General features: G+C 37.2%; 1 protein-coding gene across 1 annotated transcript; it reads right to left on the reverse strand.

Annotated features, from left to right (window-relative positions):
- Positions 1-11,052: 11,052 nt before the first annotated feature.
- Positions 11,053-11,625, reverse strand: LOC101705446 (ubiquitin-conjugating enzyme E2 K). The gene has a single exon (XM_021237975.2). The coding sequence runs from the start codon at positions 11,432-11,434 to the stop codon at positions 11,141-11,143; it is 294 nt and encodes a 97-aa protein (XP_021093634.2). The 5' UTR covers positions 11,435-11,625; the 3' UTR covers positions 11,053-11,140.
- Between the last annotated feature and the right edge of the window lie 12,478 nt (positions 11,626-24,103).

The raw sequence follows: 24,103 nt of genomic DNA on the forward strand, positions 1-24,103 counted from the left end.
AATCAATGTGAGTGATAGCATTAAAAAACAATAAAATATTTACGTGTAAACTTAAGGAATTCAATGCAATTCCTATCAAAATTCTAACATCTGGTAGTGTTTGCCCATAATCACAGAAGTTAGGGAGAGTAAGACAGGAGACTCATAAGTTCAAGTCCCATCTGGGCACCTGAGCAAGACCCTTTCTCGAAAAACTTTCTTAGAGGCAAAAGGAAAGAAGGGAAAGGAAAAATTATGAGAAAAGAAAAAAATAGAAATGAAATCTATGTAAATAGGGAAGGGTGGAGGGGGTGAAGGGCACACAGGTAATGGGAAAAAAAATAAGAACCAAGATACATCATGTACAGATACAAGCACTCAATGATGAAAGTAAATGTATTGTATACCTAAAATGTACCAATAAAAGAATTTAACAAATTTTTCATAGAAATAGAAAATAATCATGAACTTGACATGGAACCAAGAAAGATTCCCAAATAGACAAAATGATTCTGAGCATAAAGAGCAAACCTGGAGACATTATACTTCTTGATTTCAAACTATACCAGAAGATTATACTAATCAAAACAATACAGTATTGGAAAACAGTCACATAGACCAGTGGAATAAAATAAACGGCCCAGAAATAAAACTCACATATATCCAGTTAACCAAACACTGACAAAGTTAAAAAAGAATACATGATATGGAAAGAGAATCATCTCAATAAAAGGCATTGTGGAAATGAGATATCCACATCCAAAAGAATAGAATTTGCCCCTATACACAATTGTATCATATAATTGTGTGTATAGGAATTGGACACTGTACAAACAAAAATTAACACAAAATGGATTAGAGATTTAAATGTAAGTCTGAAGACCATGAAATTCCTAGAAGAAGACATAGGGGAAAGTTCCTTGACAATGATCTTGGCAATAACTTTTGGTTATGATCCAAAAGCATAGCAACAAAAGCAATATACAAGTGAGATTGCAGCAAACTAAAAAGCTTCTTCACAACAAAGGAAACAGTCAACAAAATGCAAACGCAATCTACAGACTAAAAGAAAATATTCAAAAACTATGTATTCAGTAAGGGTTTAGTATATAAAATATAGAACACTCACAAAACTCAATTGCAAAAGACCCAAATAATCCAATTAAAAATGGGAAAATAGGGGGGTGGGGATTTAGCTCAGTGGTTCTGCAAGCACAAGGTCCCGAGTTCGATCCCCAGTATTAAAAAAAAAAAAAGAGGGAAAATGACCTGAATACACATTTTTCTAGAGGAGATATACAAAATGTCAAGAAATATTTGAAAAGGGCTCAACATGGCTAATCATCAGGAAAATGGGCTCAAAACCTGAACCTCTCACCTCATACCTGTTGTCATAGCTATCTATTATCAAAGACAAGAAATAACCAGTATTGGCAAAGTTATAGAGAAAAGTGGAAATGCAAATTGGTGTAGCTATTGTGGAAAACAGTATAATTTCCTCAAAAACTTGAAAACAGAACTACCTCATTGTCTTAGTTACTATTTTCATTGCTGAGACAAAATACCTGATGCCCACAAGCTAAGGGAGGAAAGGTTTACTTGGTTTACAGTTCATAGAGGTTTCAGTCCATAGTTGGTTGGGTCCAAGGCAGACTGGCAGATAGCAGAGGGGCATCGCAAAGGAGAAACATTTCATTGCAAGCAAAGACAGCAAAAGCAACAAGGGACCTTAATAGCATCTTTCACGTCTTTTATCTTATCAAGACTACTTAGGATGGGTAGCACTTGCACCATTAATCCTAGTGCCCTCAAGCCTAGCACTACACCATGAATCAATTCCATCATCACTCACTCTAGATCCAGCCACCTCTGAAAAAGCCCCACCTATGACTGCGTAAGGCTTTGTAGGGACAGCTAGACACAAGCTGTAACACACATGACCCAACAATTCTACTTCCGGGAACAGATTCAAGGGGGGATGAAATCAGTACCTTGAAGAGGCATGTGCAGCATTATTAACAATAGATAAGATATAGAAACAGCTTGTGTTCATCCATGGATGAATACAGAAAATGTGATGTACATATACTGTATACAATAGAATATTAGTCAATCATAAAAAGAAAGAAATTTTGCCATTTGCAACAATATAGATCAACTGGAGGACATTGTACTAGGTGAAATAAGCCAGACTCAGAAAGACAAATGCTGTATGATCTCATTTATGCATGGAATCTAAAAAGGTTGAACTCATAGAAGCAAATTAGCATGGTAATTGCTAGGTTTGGGGAAGGTGATGGACAGGTGTTCATCAAGGGCACAAACTTTCAATTATAAGATGAATAAATTCTGGGGATTTAAGATATAGCATGGTAACTATAGTTGACACTACTGTACTGTATTCTTGAAATTTGCTAAGAGAGTTTTAAGGCTTCTTACTCACACACAATAGTAACTCTGTGAGATGATGGATGTGTTAATTAGCTTGATTGTGTTAATCATTTCACAATGTTTATATAAATGAAAACATCACATTGTACACCACAAATATATACAATTTTTATTTGTCAATTGCACCTCAATAAAGCTGAAATGCAAACAAACAATGTGCACGGTTAACCTTTTTATGTTTCTTTTCAATATCAGATTTTATTCTTCCTCCCCTTGCTCTGTTATTTAAAGCCTGTTCAGTGTTTGAAAGGGAGTGAAAGAAACTAGGGTACCAATAGTACCCTCTGAAATCTCTGAGCAAAGGTCTTACATGTCAGCGGAACCCAAATCTTTATCCTAGCTGAATCAGCTTTCTTTAAAACTGCACTAGCTGGGGGTCTTACTCACTGCAAATATATCTGGCTCTGTCACTCACAGCAAAGCTGGAGATTCTTGTCATTGTAATCCAGCCACAGACACTTAGCTATGGGAGAGAGAGGCAAATGATTTGTAGCCGGACAGATGTTGCTGTGGGGGTGTTTATAACCCGGCAGTGTGATCCTAAGGGCTACCCTCTGGCTCTGCTTTTTTTCCTTTTTCTTTTTAACAAATCACTTAGAGAGTAATTTTTTTATTTGTGTTATTGGGGATATAGAACTAATGTGCTTCCCATTCTTTGAGACCACTCAGAAGGGTAGGTTATAATTATTTTGGAGTAAAAGAAAACAAATCGAGTGGACCAGAAGTGGATTGGAAGTTAAAAACAAGTCTGAAGTAGCTTTTAAAGCTTTCCCTTCTGAGGGTGAAGGTTTCATGTGAGGTGTGTGTCTGCACAGGTGCGTGTCTGTGAGCGAGTGCACACGTGTGCCTGACTCTGCTAGGGAAAATCCCCTGAGAAGGGGCTCAGCATCCTTTTGTGCAGAGCGTGGTCACACCCAGTGGCCAGTGGGGCTAATCACACATGCTTGTTCCTCAGGGATACCTGAGAAAGAGCAGCCAGCCTCAGTCACTTCCTCCAGTGGATGCCAGAGGCTTTGGAGAATAGCAGAACCACCTTGTTCCTTTCCTTTGTTCCAAACTGTGGTGCCCAGATAGGAAAAAGCCCCACACCATTCATGATGTTAACAATAGCAGCATTAGCAGTCATTGGCCTCCCACCGCGTCTGTTATTCTTTAAATTAGGACCCGTGAATATAATGAGATGGATTTTCACAGGAACATTTAAGGGCAAGATGAAACAAAGAGGTACTGCTTTTTAGTCTCATTTCTCTGAATCTGGGCATAATTTAAACATTTTGAATGTTAACTGTTCTTTTCATTTTATTTTTCCATTGGGGGAGCCATATCATGTTATGGTTTTTAAAGGGCCATCTTTTTAAAAAATGCAAATGGGGGAAGAAACCCCTATTTATAAATTTTTGAAGCACTCTATGAAACAACTCCAAAACAGAATCTTCCATTGGCATCAAAATGACACTTTTCTTTTTTGCATTCTTGGTTTTTAAAATTCTTTTAGTGGGCTCTAAGAAGTTTTCACACAGGGGAAAGCATGATTCTGGGAAAGCAGCTTGGAATCTATGTGACTTGTGCCTGGCGTCAGGTTGATCATAAAGAGAATTTGTGTCTGTGGGAGACTTCACATAAAGTGACAATCTGCCCCATTTCTTTTAGGAGAGAACTTGTTATGACCTTGTTTTCTTGGGTCTTGGAGACATTTTTCACACTTTATGAGGTCTCTTCCATCTTTTCAGGGCATCATATACTACCTGGGTTCTCACACCAGCTCTGATTTTCATCTCATTTTAATATTTACATCAAGCCTTGCTTTTCTAGGTAAATGCTGTTCTTCACCTCTTCTCTTGTCCATCTGCAGTAATCTTCTTGTCCAAAGCTCAATCATGTGACATTTTTCAGAAAGATAGGGACTTTAATCACTCAAAGCAAATTGAAGACAAGAGACTATGGTCTCAGTCTCTAGCTCTGGGCCTAAGAAGGAGTTAACCTTGGAGTGAAACTCCCTTGGTTTTTACTAGAGGGGTTAGGGGCTTGTAGTTGTGACTTGAGAAAGATGTATAAAGGGATCCCATGGAAATTTACATGGCATTCTTGTTCATGGATTTACTTTAGTTGTTCCTTTAAACAAGTAGGATGTTTTCCTGCCAGAGAGACTTGGAAATTCTTCCCTATGATCACAGTAAAAACAACCTGATATGCCAACAAGAATGTGGTTGCCAAGGAGAACATCTACACAGCCACCATAAGCATGGCTACACCTGTGGCAGTGTCACCCACTGCAAGCAGGTTTGGCAGAGTTTCCTTCACTCCACATCAAAAGTTGAAGACTCAGTGCTTAAAGATTGCAGTTTGATGAAGCAGAGAACAGATATCAACAGTGGCCATGCCCCTTTTAAAAGAAGGCAATGCCCTTGACTTGCAGTTTTCTGATTTTAGACTCCTCACAATCTCCTGGAAGTTCATGCTAAAGCAGAGCACTGCCATAGCCTTCACAGTTTCTCAGGCTATGAGACTGGGATTGGCATAAGAAGCTGTATTTTTAATGTATTCTCAGATGCTGCTGGTACTTTTGTGCTTGAGATCATATTTTGAGAACAATTGTTCCAGAACATATGAGATGAAGAATCACAAGAGAGATGAAGAATCACAAGAGACATGAAGATGATCCAGTTCACCTAACATGACTCTCTTATTAATGTTAGTGAAAGGTGGATATCATTTCTCAGTGAGCAGTCCTGGAGCCTCACTCCAAATCTCGTGGGTAAGAATAAATTGTGTAGCTCTTATTTCAAAACAGGAGAGGAAGGAATGCCATTCATTATCCACAAGTTAAAACCAGACACACCAAAGTTCAACTGCCTGAGACTGAATTCTGGCTCTGATATTTATTATCTTTGAGATTTGAGGCAGATAATTTTAAAGCTTTGTGACTTAATGTACTCATTTGTAAAGTAGAAGTAATACAATGGTACCTACTTCATAGGGTCATTGTGTTAAATGAACTAATATTTTTCAAAATACTCAGATCAATGTCAATCTTAGAAGGGAAAATCACAACAAATGTAAAGCTCCTCATTGGCTTTTATTTGCACTTCTAGAACCAGGCAACAGCAACTCATTGTATGAGTGTTCAGTTCTGATGAGCTGAGCAGAGGAGAGTGGTTTTATAGACAGAAAAGGGCTTAGTACAGCAGAAACAGAAGAAAAAGCCTATTGGGGGTTTCTAAGTTATTTTCCTTATAAAGGTTAAAGCAGAGGGAACTTCCTTATTATTCAACTAAACCTAGCTTGTTTAGGCATGTAGTTATGATATCTATGTTATTGTTTAGATTTAAAATGTTCTCCAAGTCTCACATGTTTGAAAACTTATTGGGTCATGGAGGCGCTGTATTTAACAGTGGATTCATCCACTAATGAGTTCAGTAGCTGAAAATGCTGTTAGGAGGTGGAGCCTGGTTGGAGATGGGTCAACAGGGGCATGACCTGGGAGGTTGTCTTCTTATTCCCAGCTTCTCCTCTCTTTCTGCTTCAGGCCACCATGAGGTGAACTGCTTTCCTCTGCCAGGCACTTTCACAAAGCTGATTCTGCTTTGGAGTTAGCCAACCATGGACTAAACCCACTGAAACTGTGAACCAAAATAATCCTTTTCTTTTGTAATTTGTGATTGTGAGATATTTTATCCAAGTGATGGGAAAGTGCCTAATATATACTCTCTTTTGATTTCTTGCAAGATAAGATAAGTAACTTAGTTTGGGCCTGATAGGTAGAAATATAGCATAAGTAACTCTATTTTGAATTAGTCTATTGGATCTAGTATAGGAGCTCAAAACATACTAATGTCTTTCTATAAATTTTATTTCATGCTGGACACTCAAAGTAAAATAAGAAATTGAAAATATCTGATTAAGAACACTTTCAGTTATTATTACGTATAATGTCTGGGTTCTGCTACCAAGGGAGGACCAAAATAAGTAAATTTACAGAGAATTTATTTTAAGAGTCAGTAATGGTCTGATTGTACTACATGGTATCTTATGACACTATACTTTTGCCTACTTATCAGAGAATGTCTTACTATTATGTAACATTTGTAGTTATCCTTCCTGAAAAGCTTGGATCTTGGCTTCTTATTTCTGTTTCCCCAACTGGAGCTGACACCTGGTTTTGCTTAGTTTATTTGTTTGTCTGTATAATTTTCTATATAGCACAAACATGAAGGAAAAGAATTATAGGAGACACAGAGACATATCTTCACACAAAGGTATCCTATCTATCATCCATCCATCCATATATGTATCTACCTACCTACCCACCTACCTACCTGCCTACCTACCTACCTAGCTGTCTACCTACCTACTTAAATATCTATCTACACACTTATTTAAACTTTCCCCTGATCTATGGATTGCTTTTTTATTCTCATTATAAAATTCTTTCAACTTTACTATATGTTTAACATTTTCATAATAAAATGATGGGGAAAGTCCTCAGTTGATCTTATATATTTATACTAATATAGCTTTTTCATTCTCATACTGATATTTTTTGAAGAGAATAATTTAATTGAATTTGTTCATTCTTTTCAATAACATAATTTTTTTTTTTTTGGCACTGGAGATCGAACTCAGGACCTTGCACTTGTGAGGCAGGTGCAGTGTCACTGAGCTAAATCCCTGGCCCAACATAATGTTTTGTATGTCCTAAGAAATCTCGGCCTACTTCAAGATTGTGATTTCTTTCCTTATATATCTTTCTAGAAGTTTTATGATTAATTTTTATGTGGAGTTCTTTAATATATTTAAATTTTTTTTTTTTTTTGTGGTACTGGGGATCGAACTCAGGACCTTGTACTTGCAAGGCAGGCACAGTGCCGCTGAGCTAAATCCCCAGTCCTAAATATTTGTGTATGATATGGAATAGAAGTTAAAGTTCAGTTTTTCCATACTAATGTGCAACTCTTCTAGCATGGATAATAGAAGGGATATCTACACTTCTTTCACTGAAAAGCCTTAGTACCTTTGTTGGAAATCAATTGATCATATGACTTTGGTTCTATTTCTGGAACTCATGTGGTTTCACTATTTATATGTTTATTCTTACAACAAAATCATACTGCCTTATTTCTGTACCTTTGTACATTAAATCCTGAATGTAGGTAGTGAGTTTCCCAATTTTGTTCTTTTTCAAATTGTTTGACCACATACTAGGTTGTTTGTATATCTACATACTTTTTGTAATAGTTTATTAATTTTTATAGAATAGTCTAATTGGATTTTAATTATGAATGCATTGTAGCTGATATCAATTTGGGAAATTGATCTTTTCAAAAATTTTATTTTATTGGTACATTTTAGGTATACAATATAATGACATTCATCTTTGGAAATTTGCACCTTTACGTAATCTCTCTTGGTTCTTTCCCCTTTCCCCTGCCCTCCCTTCAATCCCTCCATCCCTCCCTATTTACAAAAACTTTGTTTCCATGTTTTCATTTTCTCACAGTAATTCCATTCTTTTCTTTCCTTTTCCCTACCCCTCCCACTTTCCCTTCCCCTTTGCCCCTTTTCTTCCTATTTCACATTATCTATTATATCTTTTAGTCCTTATTTACGCTTTCAGTTTCTCACACTAGAGAAACTATTCAGTATTTACACATGTGTCCCATTTATCTCACTTAAGACTATCGCCTCAATGTGTATCCATTTAGCTATAGATGTCTCCAATTTTTCATTTTTTATGGTTCAGTAGTACTCCATTTTATAAAAAAAACCCCACCACATTTTCTTTATCCAGTCTCCAGATTATGGGCAATTGGGCTGCTTCCAAGTTTTAGCTATCACAAATTGTGCTGCTATGAACATGGGTGCACATATATCACTGTGGTATGATACTTTTAATTCTTTTGGGAAGATACCCAATAGGGGAATAGCTGGGTCAAATGGGACTTCCAGTCCTAGTTCTTTGAGGTATCTCCATACTGATTTCCATAGTGGTTGAACCAGTCTACACTCCCACCAGCAGTGGAGCAGGGTTCCTCTTTCCCCACAGCCCCGCCACCATTTGTTATTGGTTGATTTTATGATAGCAGCCATTCTTTCTGGAGTGAGGTGGAATCTCAGCATTGTTTTCATTTGCATATCTCAAATGACCAGTGATGTTGAACATTTTTTTCATATGTTTATTTGATATTTCTACTTCTTTGTCTGAGCAATGCCTGTTCATTTCAGATGCCCATTTTCAGATTGGGTCTTTAAATTTGGGAGGAATGATTTTTTTAAAGTTCTTTATAGATTCTAGAAAGTAGACCTTTGTCTGAGGAATAGCAGGTGAAAATTTTTTCCCACATTGTGGGTTGTCTCTTCACACTGTTGGTGGTTTCTTTTGCTGTGCAGAAGCTTTTTAATAAGAAGAAATCCCACTTGTTGATTGTTTGTGTTAGTTCACAGGCAACTGAGGCTTGGTTCATAAAGCCTTTTCCTACCCCAATGTCTTCAAGAGTTTTACCTAACCTCTGTTCCAGCTGATTCAGTGTTTCTGTTTTAATATTTAGATCTTTAATCCATTTTGATTGTAGTTTAGTGCATGGTGAGAGATATAGGTCTAGTTTTAATCTTTGGCAAGTTGAAACCCAATTTTTCCAGCACCATTTATTAAAAAGGGTATCTTTCCTCCAGTGAGGATGTTTGGCTCCTTTGTCAAAGATGAGATGGCTGAGTGCATCTGGAGTTGTTTCTGCATTTTCTAATCTGTTCCATTGGTCCTCAGGTCTGTTTCTTTGCCAGTACCATGCTGTTTTTATCACAGTAGCTTTGTAGTATAGTTTTGAGTTGGGTATTGTGATACCCCCTGCCATGTCTCTGTTGCCTATAATTGCTTTTGCTGTTCTAGGTCTCTTCTTGTTCCAAATGAATTTTTGGATTGTTTTCTCAAGGTCCATGAAGTATGCTGCTGGAATTTCAATGGGGATTGCATTGAATTTATATAGCAGCTTTGGAAGTTTTCACTATGTTTATTCTCCCTACCCAGGAGCAAGGGATGTCTTTCCATTTTCTGATATTGTCTTCAATCTCTCTTTTCAGAGTGCTATAGTTTTCAGAGAAGAGGTCTTTGATTTCTTTTGTTAGGTGGATTCTTACATATTTCAGTTTCTTTGATGCTATTGTGAAAGAAATTGTTTGCCCTATTTCTCTCTCAGTCAGTCTGTTGTTCATGCAGAGGAAAGCTGTTGATTTTTGTGTGTTGACCTTGTATCCAGCTACTTTACTGAATTTGATTATTAAGTCTAGAAGACTTTTGGTGGAGTTCTTGGGGTCTTCTATATAGAGTATCATGTCATCTGCAAGTAATGACAGTCTTCTTCATTTCCTATCTTTATTTCTTTCTCTTGTCAAATTGCTGTGGCTAATGTTTCTAAGACTATAATGAACAGGAGTGGTGATAGTTGACATCCTTGTCTTGTTCCTGATTTGTTTTGATTTTTATGTTACTGTGAATCTTATTGTTTTTGAATTTCAATTCAAATGGCTTATTGGTGATATACAGTAATTGTACATTGTGTGGAGAAAGAAAAAATCTTTTTCTTACCCATCACAAGGCTCATGGCAAATACCCCTATAACAAAACACAGGTTAAGAAGAGAAAAGCATAACCAGGTTATTTAACAAAAATATTACGTGACATGAGAGGCTTCAGAAATGAAGACCTGAGGAAAGCTGTATTTTTATACTTTGATGAAGAGTGGATAGTAGTATGGAAGTACAATTGAACAAAATTGGTTTATAACTTAATGGTAATAACCCGAGGGCAATGTAGTAATATCTATTCTTTGTGAACTCTGTGTATGGGGCAGGATTTCTTTGGAATGAGGGTTTTAGGATGTACATACAGGAGAGGTAGATCAGAGAATATGCTTTAGGGGAGAAAGAAGAAAAGAAGTTCAGAGAAGGATTTCTGCTTCCATGATTTTTCTCAATTCCTCTCAATTTCCTTTACCTTAAAATATCCAGTGTGCCAATGTGCCATATTTTGGGGTTAAATTTCCTGTGCACATTAGCCTGATATCTAATGATTTTGTTAAATTTACTTATCAGTGTTTTAGCTCATTTTGTAGATTCCTTAGCTCTTTCACTCCCTCCCTCTCCCCTTTCTCTCTGTCTTGTCTCATCTTGTTTCCCTTCCCTTCTTCTCCTTCCTTCCTTCCTTCCTCTCTCCTTTCTCCCTCTCTCCTTTCTCTCTCTCTCTCTCTCTCTCTCTCTCTCTCTCTCTTTCCTTCCTTTCTTCCTTGAACCTCAGGCTGGGCTTTTAAGGCATCACTAACCACACTGAAATTATATGCAGTGTTATTTTCCTTTTACAGTGTTAGGGATCAAACTCGGGGCCTTGTGCTTGCTAGGCATGTGTTCTACTGCTGAGTTACATCCTTAGCCTTGATTCCTTAGAATTTTCTACACAGACAACATATATTCTGTAAATATATTTCATATTTTCCAATAGTATGTCCTTTATTTATTTATTTATTTTTAAATTTACACAGACGTTTAATTAGCTTTATTTGCAGAGGAGGGATTTTTGTTTTCAGTCTCCGATGGTTGCCTAGATAACATCATTAGGCAAGAATGCCAGTTTAAAAGAAATCTATTCAGAATCCTAAAAATAACAGATGTTGATGCTCCTGGAGAAGAGGCAAGCTGGACTATCAGCAGCTCTTTCTAGGCCTCAGTTACTCAGAAGCAATTCTTTTGCAGTCTCTACATCCCATGACTTTGAAGACAAGGCCTCTATTACTGCATTCCTATCAAAGCCCATAGCACATAGGTTTTCTATTTTTTTGGTGTATTCTGGACTAGAAACTGGTGCTCCAGCATACACCTGTGCCCAAAGTCGAGCTGTTTGTTTGAACATTTCAGGATTTTGTTTGTACTGATTTGCTACTACTGCATCCTGTGGATCATCCGGCTCTGCAGCTGCCAATAGTGCTTGCAATGACAATAATACTGTGAGAAGAGTCATTGCTGCGGCCCATTGATCTTTCAGGATATCCAAACAAATAGTCCCTGGGACGGAACTAATATTAGGATGCCATATTTTAGTGATAAACCGGACCTTAGGGGGATTAAATGGATATGTTTCTGGTATTTTGATCTCTAGTTGATATTTTCCTCCTTCATATGGTGTGTCTGGAGGCCCTGCTATTTCTCCTCTTAATTCTGTAAAATTCTCATCTACAAGAACTACTTTAATTTGATTTTCTCTCTTCTTTGGCCAGTCAAAAAGCTTTAGATGCCAATATACAGGACTCCTCGCTCTTCAGCACCTCCTTGAACTCCGGCTTGATTCGGTGCACCACTATGTTGGCCATGTCTCCTCCTGCAGCTGATTCATACCCGCCTCCTCCGCCACCGCTGCGACCACCGCCAGCCTCCACCTCTTCCTCCACCGCCTCCTCCCTCGGCGGTTCTGTCCTTTATTTCTTTTACTTACCTTAGTGCACTGTACCAGAGCTTTAACTCCATGCTGTATGATAATGGAGAGTGGTGACAGTTGACATCTTAGTCTCTTCCTCAGTCCTTAGGGAGGACTTTCATTTTTTCACCAGCTAATCTGATCCAACTAGACTTTTCTTAGAAGCTTTCGATCTGCATAAAGAAGTTGTTTCTATTCTTAGTTCACAAAGAGCTTTCATTATGAATTGGTATTAAATTTTGTGAAATGCACCTTCTGCATCTATTGAAGTAATGTGATTTTTGTTTATTTATTAATGTGGCAAATTATATTAACTGATGCTCAAATGGTGAGCTAATCTTACATTCCTTGGATAAGCCATGCCCTGATATGGTGGAGTATTCTTTTCTACATTGCTGAATTTTGTTTAAATATTTTGTTGATGACTTTATATATATATCAAGGTACTTTCATATATATATATATATATATTATATATATATATATTCATAAGGATTTTTATTTATAACTTTCCTTTTTTGAAATGTCTCTGTTGGGTTTGGTATCAGGGTAATGCTAGGCACATAAAGAGTTGAGAAGTATTTATTCATTCTCTATTTTCTGAAAGTTTTTGTTTAAAATTGGTATTATGCCCTTCTCAATTGTTTCATAGAATTTCATATTAAACTAGTTGGACATGGAGTTTTCTTTAAAAGATTTTGAGGGTGAATTCAACTAAGAATTTAACAGATAAAGACAGGGCTATTTAAATTTTGTATTTCTTCTACAATTTTCTTTCATTGTGCTTTTTGAGATCATACAAGTTTTGAAATTTATTAATATAGTATTTTTCATAATATTTACTTTTTAAACTTCCTAATGTTGGAAATTTTTTCATTATATCTTGTTTTTAATTTCTGATTTATGGTAATATGTGGTTTACATCTTGTTTTTGAAACTCCAGCTAAGATGAGTTTTATTAATCTTTTTAATGAGTCAGCATTTCCTGTTTTTTTTGTTTTCTACTTCATTTGTTTCTTCTCTAATCTTTATTACTTCTTTGCTTCTGCATTGTGTTTAATTTACTTTTTAGCTTCTTAAGTAAGAAATATAGATTACTAATTTTAACCTCTCTTCTTTTGTAATGTAATACCTTATACATATTTTATTTATGCCACAATTATCCTTAAGTGAATACACCGAGGTCCAGTAAATGTGCACCTCTTCCAGGTTCACAGAGCTGGAGCAGAGGGAGTCTGAATTCAGACTGAGGCAGTGAGGCTCAAGTCTGCTATGGGACCCTAGAAGCCAAGGACAAGATGTAAGTATTGCAGCTTTGAGACAGTTGGAAGGTCAAAACCTCATATGTGGTTCCTTCCAGGGTATCTTTGATTCCAGTTCCTTGCTCCCTTTAATGTGACCAGTATATTAAATATAAGGTGATCCCTCAGTATCTGAGGGAGTAGGAGGGCTAGTTCCAGGATCTCTCATAGATAGCAAAATATGTGATGATTAAGTCTTTTATATAAAAAGGTATAATATTTATAAATAACCTATGTGCATCTTCCCATATCTCTAGGTTACTTATAATATGTCATACAATGTCAATGCTATGCAACTAGTTGTTATACCATATTATTTAGGGAATAGTGACAAAAATGTCTATGTACAGTCTGTACACAATTTATGTGGATATTTTCCATCCAAGGATGCAGACAAGTAGATATAGAGGGCTGACTTTTGTGTGCTGAGGATACCATAAGTGCTGGCCTAGAAAGCTCTGGTCCATTCTGGGGGCTCAGACACTCTTGCCAAGTGAGTATATAAAAACACTTTTGTGTAGCCTCATCGATGATTAGCCTTCATTCTCTGCTCTATGTCACAACTGCCCATGAGCCTTGGGCACCCAGGGTTGGTGATTCTCTTGTAGCATTTCTCCAGCTCCGGGGTACTGCTGAGACAGGACTGCAGGAAGTTTTCAAGGTCTCTGCTCCAGGCTGTGTGATGCATTCACTGTTCTCTGAAGAGCCCTCTGCTTATAGTTGTAGAGTTTTGGCATGTGTTCCCTGACAAAAGAACAGATGTTTCCTCTAAGAACAAAAAAACGGGGCATAACTGTTAGCCTAACGGTTTGCCACTAATAACACTGAATAACTTGTTGGAAGCAACAAGTTCTAACGAGAATGTCTCTACAGGATGGAGAAGCCAGTGCCAGGGAATTTGAGTTGAAATGAAAGAACTTGGGCTGCTTTTACATTGTAATAGGCAGTGGACTGGATTGGATGTGTTTTAACCTCTTCCGAGAAGTGGCAACAGGCTGTTCTTCCCAGCTGTGTTTGTGAATTCCATGGCGCTGCAGTAATGAGGGCTGTGACTTTCCTCATAAGAACCCAAGCCTGTGTTCATTTCAGAAATGAATTTCAAGGATTATAGCAGCTTCACCAACCTGTGACCACAGCCTGCTGTCCGTTGGATATGGGGGAAATGCTAGCTAAATCACCGCTGTCAGTCAAACTGAAAACACCAGGGCGAGTTTCTCTCTCCCTTGCTGGCTGGAACTTCAAAGCAGAAAGAGCCCACACACAAAAATGAAAAACAAAGATCCTTAAAAAAAAAAAAAACCAGCCTCGGAGCCCACCCCTGAAAGTTCAGCTGGCCTCTGGCAAAACCTTCCACCCCATACATCATGTGTCACAGGGGGTCTGGTCACATCCCTGGAGTAGTCCTTTTGGTTTTTGATCTCCAAAGAACATCTCCTTTGAGGTTGTCCTTGGCTTTAGTCCCAAAGAAAGACATTTTCTTTTTTGATTCTTTCATTCTTTTCCATAACCCCCCACAACTTTTTCTTTTAACTAACAGAAATGGGGAAAATATTATTTTTCCACTTTTAACTTATTTTAGCATGAATCGCTAATTACAAGGAGAGATCAGTGTTCGAATTTTGTAAGTCATGGTTGGACAAGAACATTCATGGCATCTACTATTAAAATTTGTAGCATCACCATGACCTTTACAAGCCTCTCCTCCAATTTCTCTCAGACTTTAGTTAGAGTAAGATAATATACCCCAATGTAACCATGAGGAGGGGCTTTGTGCCCTGGGCTTATGCCTCTTATCCTGATGGTCTGCTTGCTGATTTGGGTATACATAGTATTATCACCCTTTCATTAGCAAGTGTTTTTGGAAATATATACTGTTCTTTTAATAATTTATGTTAAATTCATTTGTGCTGTCATTATACCGGTAATATGGAAGAACCAGAAACTTGGAGTGACTTAAAATTTTTATAAAGTGAATATATTAATCACACATACATTTGAATCCATATCATTTTTCTTTCAATATGACTAAGCTAATGTAATTGTGAAAACGTTTCTTAGAAACTCAAAGGTTTTGAATTCAGTACAATGCATACATAAAATGGTCGTAAGTACTGTCACATTTGGCCTCCAAATATGAATTATGTATTTGGGTTGAGAACCAGCTGAGGAACACATAAAAATACATTCTTATGGTTTTGTTGCTCATGACTATATATCCCGTGGTACAGAGAATGAAATTCCACAATAGATTCCTTTGAAAAGTGGATCAGTATGAGTTACAAGATGATGGGTCATAAAACCTTAAGATGATGGTAGAACTGAGTTAGGAGTTTCTAGAAACAGTGAGTCAGCACAAAATCTAACATATTCATGTCCATTGCTAAGTATGTCTCTAATACACAGCATGGCTCTGGATGACAAGGTTTCTCCCACCATGTGACAGTTTTCTAAGTTAGAAAATGGTCATCAAGGTACTTTCTCTGTGGCTCCTCCTAAAATTATTGTAGTGGTCAACTCGGCCCCTCTTTGGATGAATGCTTGGACAGAAAATCATATGTATTACTCAAGCTGTGTTTAAAACAGTATGTCTTACTGAGCATGGTGGTCCATGCCTGTAATCCCAGCTTTCTGGGAGCCAAGGTAAGAGAATGGCAAGCTTGAGCCCAACCTGGGCAATTTAGTGAGAAATTGTTTTTAAATAAATAAGTAAGGGCTGGAGATACAACTCAGTGCAGAGCCCCTGAGTTCAAACCCTAGTACTACAAACAAGCAACTAATCAACCAAACAGAAAACATGCTGTTATCCTATGGCAGCAAAATGAGAAGATGACTGAACTCTCAGCCACTGAGGGATGAGCTCAGGGTCAATTGAATTTTGACCAAGAAGGTCTGGGTGCTAAATGGCTATTTTTCATTTTCCAGAGTGTGAGTGAAATTCTACAAATTGTCTTAATGACTATTTAAAGTTTTATTTCATGATTTGATTTATAATATAATAAAAACAAATGTGCATCTATTACAGTTCAAAATTGAACTACCTGGGTGGCATGGGGTGGGAGAAATCATGGGTGAAATAAAGAGAAAAACATATTTCTATGATAATAAAAAAGGTGTTGTACAAAATGGAAAACAGCGAAAGTTGAACTAACAAAATTCTTATGATACAAGTGAGTGAACTCCTGCATTTGGAAGCAAACTAGAACGTGGTGATGGTGCTAGATTCATCTCTTTTTGTCAAATGATTAGATGCACAGCTTCATACAGATAAACACTGCTGTGTTGCTCTTGTTCAATTATGTTTGCATTTTAATGAATAAAAATGATGCTCACTTATCCCTATTGAATCCATAATGAAAACTCTGGGTTGAAAAACCTCCTTGACTGGATTGAAAAGGAAAAGTATAGAAAACACACAAGAATAGCACTGCTGTCCCCAAACCAGATGGTCTAGTAATTTGAGTAATTTTCAGCAGAGTGATACATTCAAGTCATTTCTCCCTTTTACCTGCCTCTTCTTGCAGCTAACAGCCAGATCAGTGATCATAGTCAATGACTGGTAATCATGGATTTCTAGGGAAAGTTAAGTGTCCCTCTTAGGGTGCAATACATCCTGGTTTGCCTGGGACTGTCCAGGTTTACACTTACAGATCTTTGTGATTATTAATGGTATCTCTTTCATTCCTAAAGTGTCCACATTTGGGTGATAAATTACAGTCTCAATACATATTCTGGATGTCCAGCACAGGACCTAGGCATTATGATTCCTGTGCTCTCATTAGTTGTGAGACCTGGCCCAGGTGACTTAAACCACTTGTCAATGCACAGCATTGGTGTAAACATAGGTGTTTTGATGACAATTTGTTAGTCTATAATCTTCCCTTTAATACATATTCCCAAACTAATTGTCTCACTAAATTTGCTCAGTGAATTTTCTGGCTGCACAATTCCTATTTGGAAAGATGCCAGAATTGTCAGCCAGTAAAGACTTCAGCCCTTTCTTGGCCAATTTGCCAAAAAAACATCAGAGAGAGTTATTGATCTTTTCCCTTGTACTCATTCAGCTAATTTTCTTTTTTTTTCTGTTTCCTTTCTTTTCTTCTTCTTGAGCTGACATCCAATAAAAGGTATTTCTTTCAGGTGCCAGCAATATGTCAGCACCAATACCATTCACAGTATGAGTTGCAGTTTCCTCCTTTTCTCTACAAAGATCTTTTTCTTGGTTTTATCGACAGCACAGGTGTCTGTCAAGCTGGTTTCCCCTGTATATTTATTGCTAGGTGACTATATTAGTCAGCTTTCCCATCACTGGAACAATATCTGATAGCTCCAACTTAAAGAAGGAGAGGTTTAATTTGGCGCATGGTTTCAGAGGATTTAGTCTTTGGTTGGCTGGCTCCAAGGCAGAAACATCAGGGTAGAGTAAAGCCACTTACTTCATGGTGGCCAGGAAGCAGAGCAGGGAAACAGTGCCAGAAAGGAAGGGGCAACAGTCCAGATACAGTACCCCAAATCATACCTCCTTGACCCACCCAAAGGTATGCTTTACTGATCTGTTAGGTGTTTCTTGATGCAATCATGTTGACATATCAGGATTAAGGGTCTCAGTGACTATGAGCCAGGACCGGTTCATGGGACTGGATCCCATTTGAATACTACTGTGAGCTGCACTTTTTAAAATTACACAGCATACTAGTTATTGGGCAATCTGATTTTATACTTAATTTGTAGAAGAAACCCTAGACGATTAGTCAGAGACTTTAAATACTAATTAGTTTCTCAACAGGAGTAAATTTCGGATTTGGCCTTCAGAAATATGAACTATTCTTTCAAAAATCTCTGACCGTGGGTAGTGCTACATTTCCCACTGATAGTGCTGTTCACATCCTGGTTTTCCTTAGCTGGAGGCTCTGTCTCATATTGTCATATGAGGCAAAATCAAAGAATGAGAACTACAGAGCTGCATGTGTAATTACCAGAGAGATGGGCAAGATAGTTATAGTGACAATAAATATTTAAAATATCAGGGAAGCTACTAAGAACCAGATAGTGACAACTATTAGCAGATGCTGGTGACACCATGCAAACTGATGGTCAGGCTTGGTGCTTGACAGATGTGCAGACTTTGTGTCTGATTAACTTGAAAATAGCTCACTTTTCACTTGAATGATGTTTTAAAGCAATGTTCTGATGAGGATTGAATGTACTGTCCCATGAGGAGTCCCACAGTGAGTACATAAAGAGGGACCAAGTGTCACACAGACTTCTGAACAACTCTCCTTCAACTGTGGGGCCACATGAGAAGGAAAACCTACGTTATATTTCCTACATGGACAGTGGAGATACTGCTTGTCTAAGCGTTTGGTTTGTGGAGCAGTACCTTCAAGATCTTCTCTGATCTTTCTGGAAACTGTTTGGTAGAATTTAAATTCCATGAAAACTCAGATCAGCAATCTTTTCTTTGTATTCTCTCTTCTTTCCTTCTGCCTATTAACCCCCCCTCCCCTTTCCTTTTGTAGTTCGAGAAACAGGGCTTCTGAGGTTCAGAAAGTCAATTTGGATAGGAATTACTTGCAGTTAGGAAGTGCAAAGTGTTGATACAGTGGGATATAAGTAATTTACAAATTGATATATACATTCTAAAATATGTTGTAAAATTGTCACAGTTCTAAAATGGGAATAGAACCAAAATGTTTAGTCAGACATGATAACTATAGCTAACATTTATTGAAGGCTTAAAATGGGCAGTTACTGGTCTAATTACTTTACATTTATTAGCTAATGTAGCGCTCACACTAGCCAATGCAACAATACTTCTCATCATTTTACAAAGCAAGAAACAAGCAGAGAGAGGGTAAAACTCACTCCAAGTCAGTACTGGACAATGGAGTTGGTTTTGATAGCTAAGTATTGTCATTCCCTAGTCAGCATGCCACACAGCCAACACAACTCCAAATGGTTTCAATTTGTGTCCCTCAATTTTCAGAGATTTGCGAGAATTGTTCTTTTTTTTTGGCACCGGGGATCGAACTCAGGGCCTTAGGCTTTTGAGGCAGGCACAGCGCCACTGAGCTAAATCCTCTGCCTGGATTGTTCTTATAATATGCAAAAAAACTTCTATTTGAAGTAGAAGGTAACCCTAAGAGTTAATAACCAGAAAGTAGTAATTTAGAATAGATTATCCCTGTATATAAATTATTTTACTTACCTATGAATTGGTTTCCCTAAGGCTGCTACAATAAAAGTATCACAAACTCTATGGCTTAAAAGAGAAATTTATTCTCTCACAATTCTGGAGGCCAGAAGTCTCATGTCAAGGTGTGGTAGGGACAAGCCCCCTCAGAAGTTCTAGTTTATAATCTTTCCTTGCCTCTTCCTAGCTTCTGTGGCTGCCCACAATCCTTCGCCTTCCTCAGATTGTGGATACTTTTCTCCAGCGTCTGCCTCCAGAGTCACAGGATGTCCTCTCTGTTTGTGTCCATGTCCACAATTTCCTTTTCTCACAACAACATCAGTAACTGGACACGATCTACCCTAATCCCAGTATGATCTCACTGTAACTTGATTGTCTCTACAATGATAGCTTTTCCAAATAAGGCCACATTCACAGGTATCGGAAATTAGGATTTCAACATAACTTTTGGGGGACACAATTCAACTCCCAGCAATATACCTACATAGCTCATATTATCTCTTATGTTCTAATTTTGAGAGTAAAACAAAATAAGTATTTCCCTGTGCATTCTCTCTTTTTCTTCCAACACATGTGGATAATTATTTTATTCCTTCCTTAAAACAGCAGCAAATCAAACAGCAGATGTTTCCCCCATATTAATAGGCAGATAATATCACACTTGAGAGCCTGCAATCAGGGTGGAACAGTTTTCAGACCCCTTTTTATCTCCTCTTGCAAATTGCCTTTCTATTACTTGTTCATAGTAGTTAAAACAATACTGTGGAAGAGACTGTATATTTGACATTTACAGTTAACATTCTACAGCCAGGATTTCTCCATGCCATTATAAATCCCCTTGCTTTTAAAAAATCTTTCCCATAATCTTTTGCCAAATTGAAGATAGGTAATTTAACCATTCTCATTGTGGCACTTAGAGTGTTTTTGTCTTTTTTTTCGTTTTGCTTTAGCACTGCAGTGACCGGTTATGCTTATATATTTTTCATGCTTTTTTTCCTAAGAGGAATTTCTTTTAAAAAATAATACTTTGGTAACCTGTTGATACAGATTATGCCCAGAAATTGCTCCAGAATCACCCTAACTTTGTTATCTTCGAATTTATCATAAAAATTGCATTTTAAATGGCCTTTCATTGTCTTAATTTTAATTTCATTATTATTACAGTGGAATACGTTTAAAGTGTGTTTCTTCTAAACATGAAAATCATTTTGGGATCGAAAAAACCCCTAGGATACCTTATCTTTCATTCACAGTTGTTAAAAACATATGAGAAGGAAGTTAGATTGAATTAGTTGCATAATGCAATATTTGAAGTTTCCTGAGTGGATATGAAGGTAATAATTTAAGTTTTGTTCCCAGTGCCCATATTTTCAAATTTCATATTTAAAATTTTAAAACTTGGTTTGTTTTGTTAACCTACTAAGTTTGTTAGAGCAAAAAACTCACTATATGTAAATTCTTGTTTTAACTAAATAACAGTACTGAAATGTAGCCTGTGTTTGGTGGCACTTTTCCCTTAATTTACCATGGTAAACACAGATCCTAAGTACTCACTATGAAGTTGTTGAGTGGAGGATGATTCACCCCTTAATGAATTCATAAGTATCTGCTTAAATTAGCTTTAGTAAATAAAATTACCAGCTTATCACTCACCTTTCTAAAATGGCTGCTGCTAAATTAATTTGAAGGTTTATGTAATTGCATTATGACTCTAAAATGTATAGTGATACACACTGGTTAGGAATTTATCTTACCAACGAAACCTGTGTATATTTAGAATTTTATGTATGATTAAAGGACATATTATTATATTTTGAAAAATATCTGTCCTTTTAATCTCACCTTCTTTACATCAGTCACTTATTATAATTGAATCTAAGAGTGTTCACTTGAGGGCTGGCAAAAAGGACTTTAGGCAATCAATATCATTTTACTTTATTTCAAATCAATTATATTTTTCCAATTCTCTTGTTTTACAGCAAGCATGGAGTTTGTCCCAAACTCAGAGCAGGTCTGGGAATTCAGGCTTACATCTATTTAATGCTATCAGCCTTTTTGGCTCCCACCCATAGACTTAGGAGTCGTGGCCCAGATAATAGAACAGTGAGTTCAGTCTTCATCCATTGACTTCAAGATTTAGCAGGTCTTGATTCTGGTCCTCTTTTGACTCCAGAACCAGATCACAAGTCTAAACAATTAAGGTTCCTGGATAACTGTATGTTTGTAATATATGCATACATCCTATTATATGTATAGATGTACACACAGATACATATATATATATATATATAATTTTTCATCTCTTGTCTCTTGAATTGTAGTGGATGGAGAGCCAAACATTTATATCACAAAAGGAAAAAGAATGCAATAATATTACAATAAACTTCATCTGCTTTAGCCCAAAAGGGAGTAGTCTGACTTATCCTTAGACCATATGTTCTTTGGCTTAAATGAAATATGTTGACAGATAACTTTTGGTGCAATGTTTGAATTCCCCAGAGATGTGATGGGAAAGAAAGTGAACTCCAGAGAAAGTGAAAGTCCTCTGCAAGAGGCATGAAGAGGGGCTGGGGGAGGAGAAAGTGTGAGAATGAGATGGGCTTTCTGGAAATCTGAGGAGACATGTTGGCCAGTGAGAAATTCCCATTAGTGGTAGTGACCGAGAGAAATGAAAAAGTCCAGGAATGTTTAACATTTAATTTTAAGTTGTTACTTCATGGTGTTATTATTTAATTCCTTTCCATTTCTGTGGGTCTTGGGGGAATCAAGGGAAAGGCTGTGTTCCCTGTCTGGTTTGATACAGGGAGAGTGAAAAGAAAATGGAAGAAAAGATATTCTACTTCTTAAGTATCATCCTTGGCTTTATTGTTCGGAGCACCCTCCTTGAACTCTTTTTATTCCAAGCTGCTGCCCATTAGTTAAGAAGGACTTTCTTTGAGCCAACATTGTTCTTAAAGTCTTGTCTGCTCTTAGAACAAGAAGTTTTTTCAGTTCTTCCCACCATAAAAGCCAGTCCCATCAGCTGTGGGGTCTGGAACATCATAATAACTCATACGTGAGGTCTACACTGATTACTGTTGGTCACAGAGAGTGTGGAATCTTTCAGAGGCTGTGATGCTAATATCTCCCTACTTACAGTCGCATATCTTTTGGTCACTCGTGTCCCCAGCTTGAACAGATTAGTTCTTGGACTCTATTCTCTTGCTTATTTGATATTTCTTTATTCTTTGTCTGATTTTAACTCTGGTGTTGACCTTTCCTGGTATTTGCCTTTAGAATAACAGGAGCCCATTTATATTTCTATGATACATATTTTTCTTTTGCCCATCTCTGGAGGGGATCCACTACGTTTTCAGTCTTAGCATTCCCAGAATGACTATCAGAGCTTTCACCCTAATTATTATTTAAAGTAGGACTCAAGCCAGACAAACACAACTCACTATGTCAGAGCTATCTTAAGTTCCTATAGGTGCAACTTCCTTCACTGCATCATTGTCAACCTGTCCTCCAGTGCCTTGCAAATAAAATGCACTCAATATGTATTTCTGTATAAATGAATGAATGTTTTATTCTGATGGGGAAACAAAAAGAAGAAGAGAAATGGCAGAAATATTCTAGTTGAAAAGGAGTGCTATTAAGGCTAAATGTATTCATTTTTCTTTTTACCTAATAGGCAATGAAAGATTGGCCTGTTAGGAGAGAAACTCAAGGCTGGATGAGATGCCAAAGGGGCTTTTGTACAAAGTTTCAAGATATCCTTAAGCTTGTCATAGTCTCCCCTGGAGCATCTTTCTTAAAGTTCAAAACCATCCATTATAGATGCAGGGGAAAGCACAAAAAGAAACAAAAATATAAGCTGAGTTACAATAGGTAGTATTAAGCACATACACAGATTCATTCATAAGGTTCCTAATTTTCCACATAATGTATGTATTTCTATAAATCAGTCCCAGTTATATATGAGGCACACAGAAGAGAAACAAACAAGTACACAGACAACTGAGGTTTGGGCTTTGGGACATTTTCTGTAAATTACATTATCTTAAGCACTCACCAGTTTCTTGAAATTTCAGTTGCCTCGTCTGAAGTGGCTGGGATTCTCTGTGGAAGAAAAAGCTACAAGATGGGAATGTTAAGGCTCATGCAGAAAATAGGAAGGAAAGAACCACAGTCAACTGCATGTCTGTAGAAACCCTTGTGAAGATTCTTGTTTCCACTTGAACAGACCAATAAAGACAATTCATTAAAGAGAGACAATTTAACTGCCATTTAACTCATTTAGTAGTTAGGTTGATTTGGTGTCTTAACCTTTCCAAACCTTAGGTTATTTATATGTAAAATGAAAAAAATTATTTACAGGTACATTTCTTTCTTTTCTTTTCTTTTTTTTTACTATTTCTGGCCTGTTCAACACTTTTCAGAATTTCTCGAGAATATCACTGTAGTTTTATTTTGCTTGCTTGCATATGTGTAGATGAAGATGTACTTCCTGTCCAGACCTTACCAGAGCTTCAGGCCTTCCTGAAATTAACACGCTGGGGCATTTTCTCATTCCTGCATTTGTGGTCTTCACACCTTTAGGATTTGAAGAAGATGGGAGATTTCTGAAGGCTTGAGGTGAGGACCAGCTTTCTGTTCCACACTCCTCAATCTTTCACTGCTAACGGTAGAGTGTAGCTCTAAACATGAGTTGACTTTTCTTTATTTATCTTCGCCAAGATTTTA

This window comes from Heterocephalus glaber, unplaced genomic scaffold (genome assembly GCF_053883595.1).
Source record: "Heterocephalus glaber isolate CG9 unplaced genomic scaffold, H.glaber_assembly_v1.0 deba00001593, whole genome shotgun sequence".
NCBI lineage: Eukaryota > Metazoa > Chordata > Mammalia > Rodentia > Bathyergidae > Heterocephalus > Heterocephalus glaber.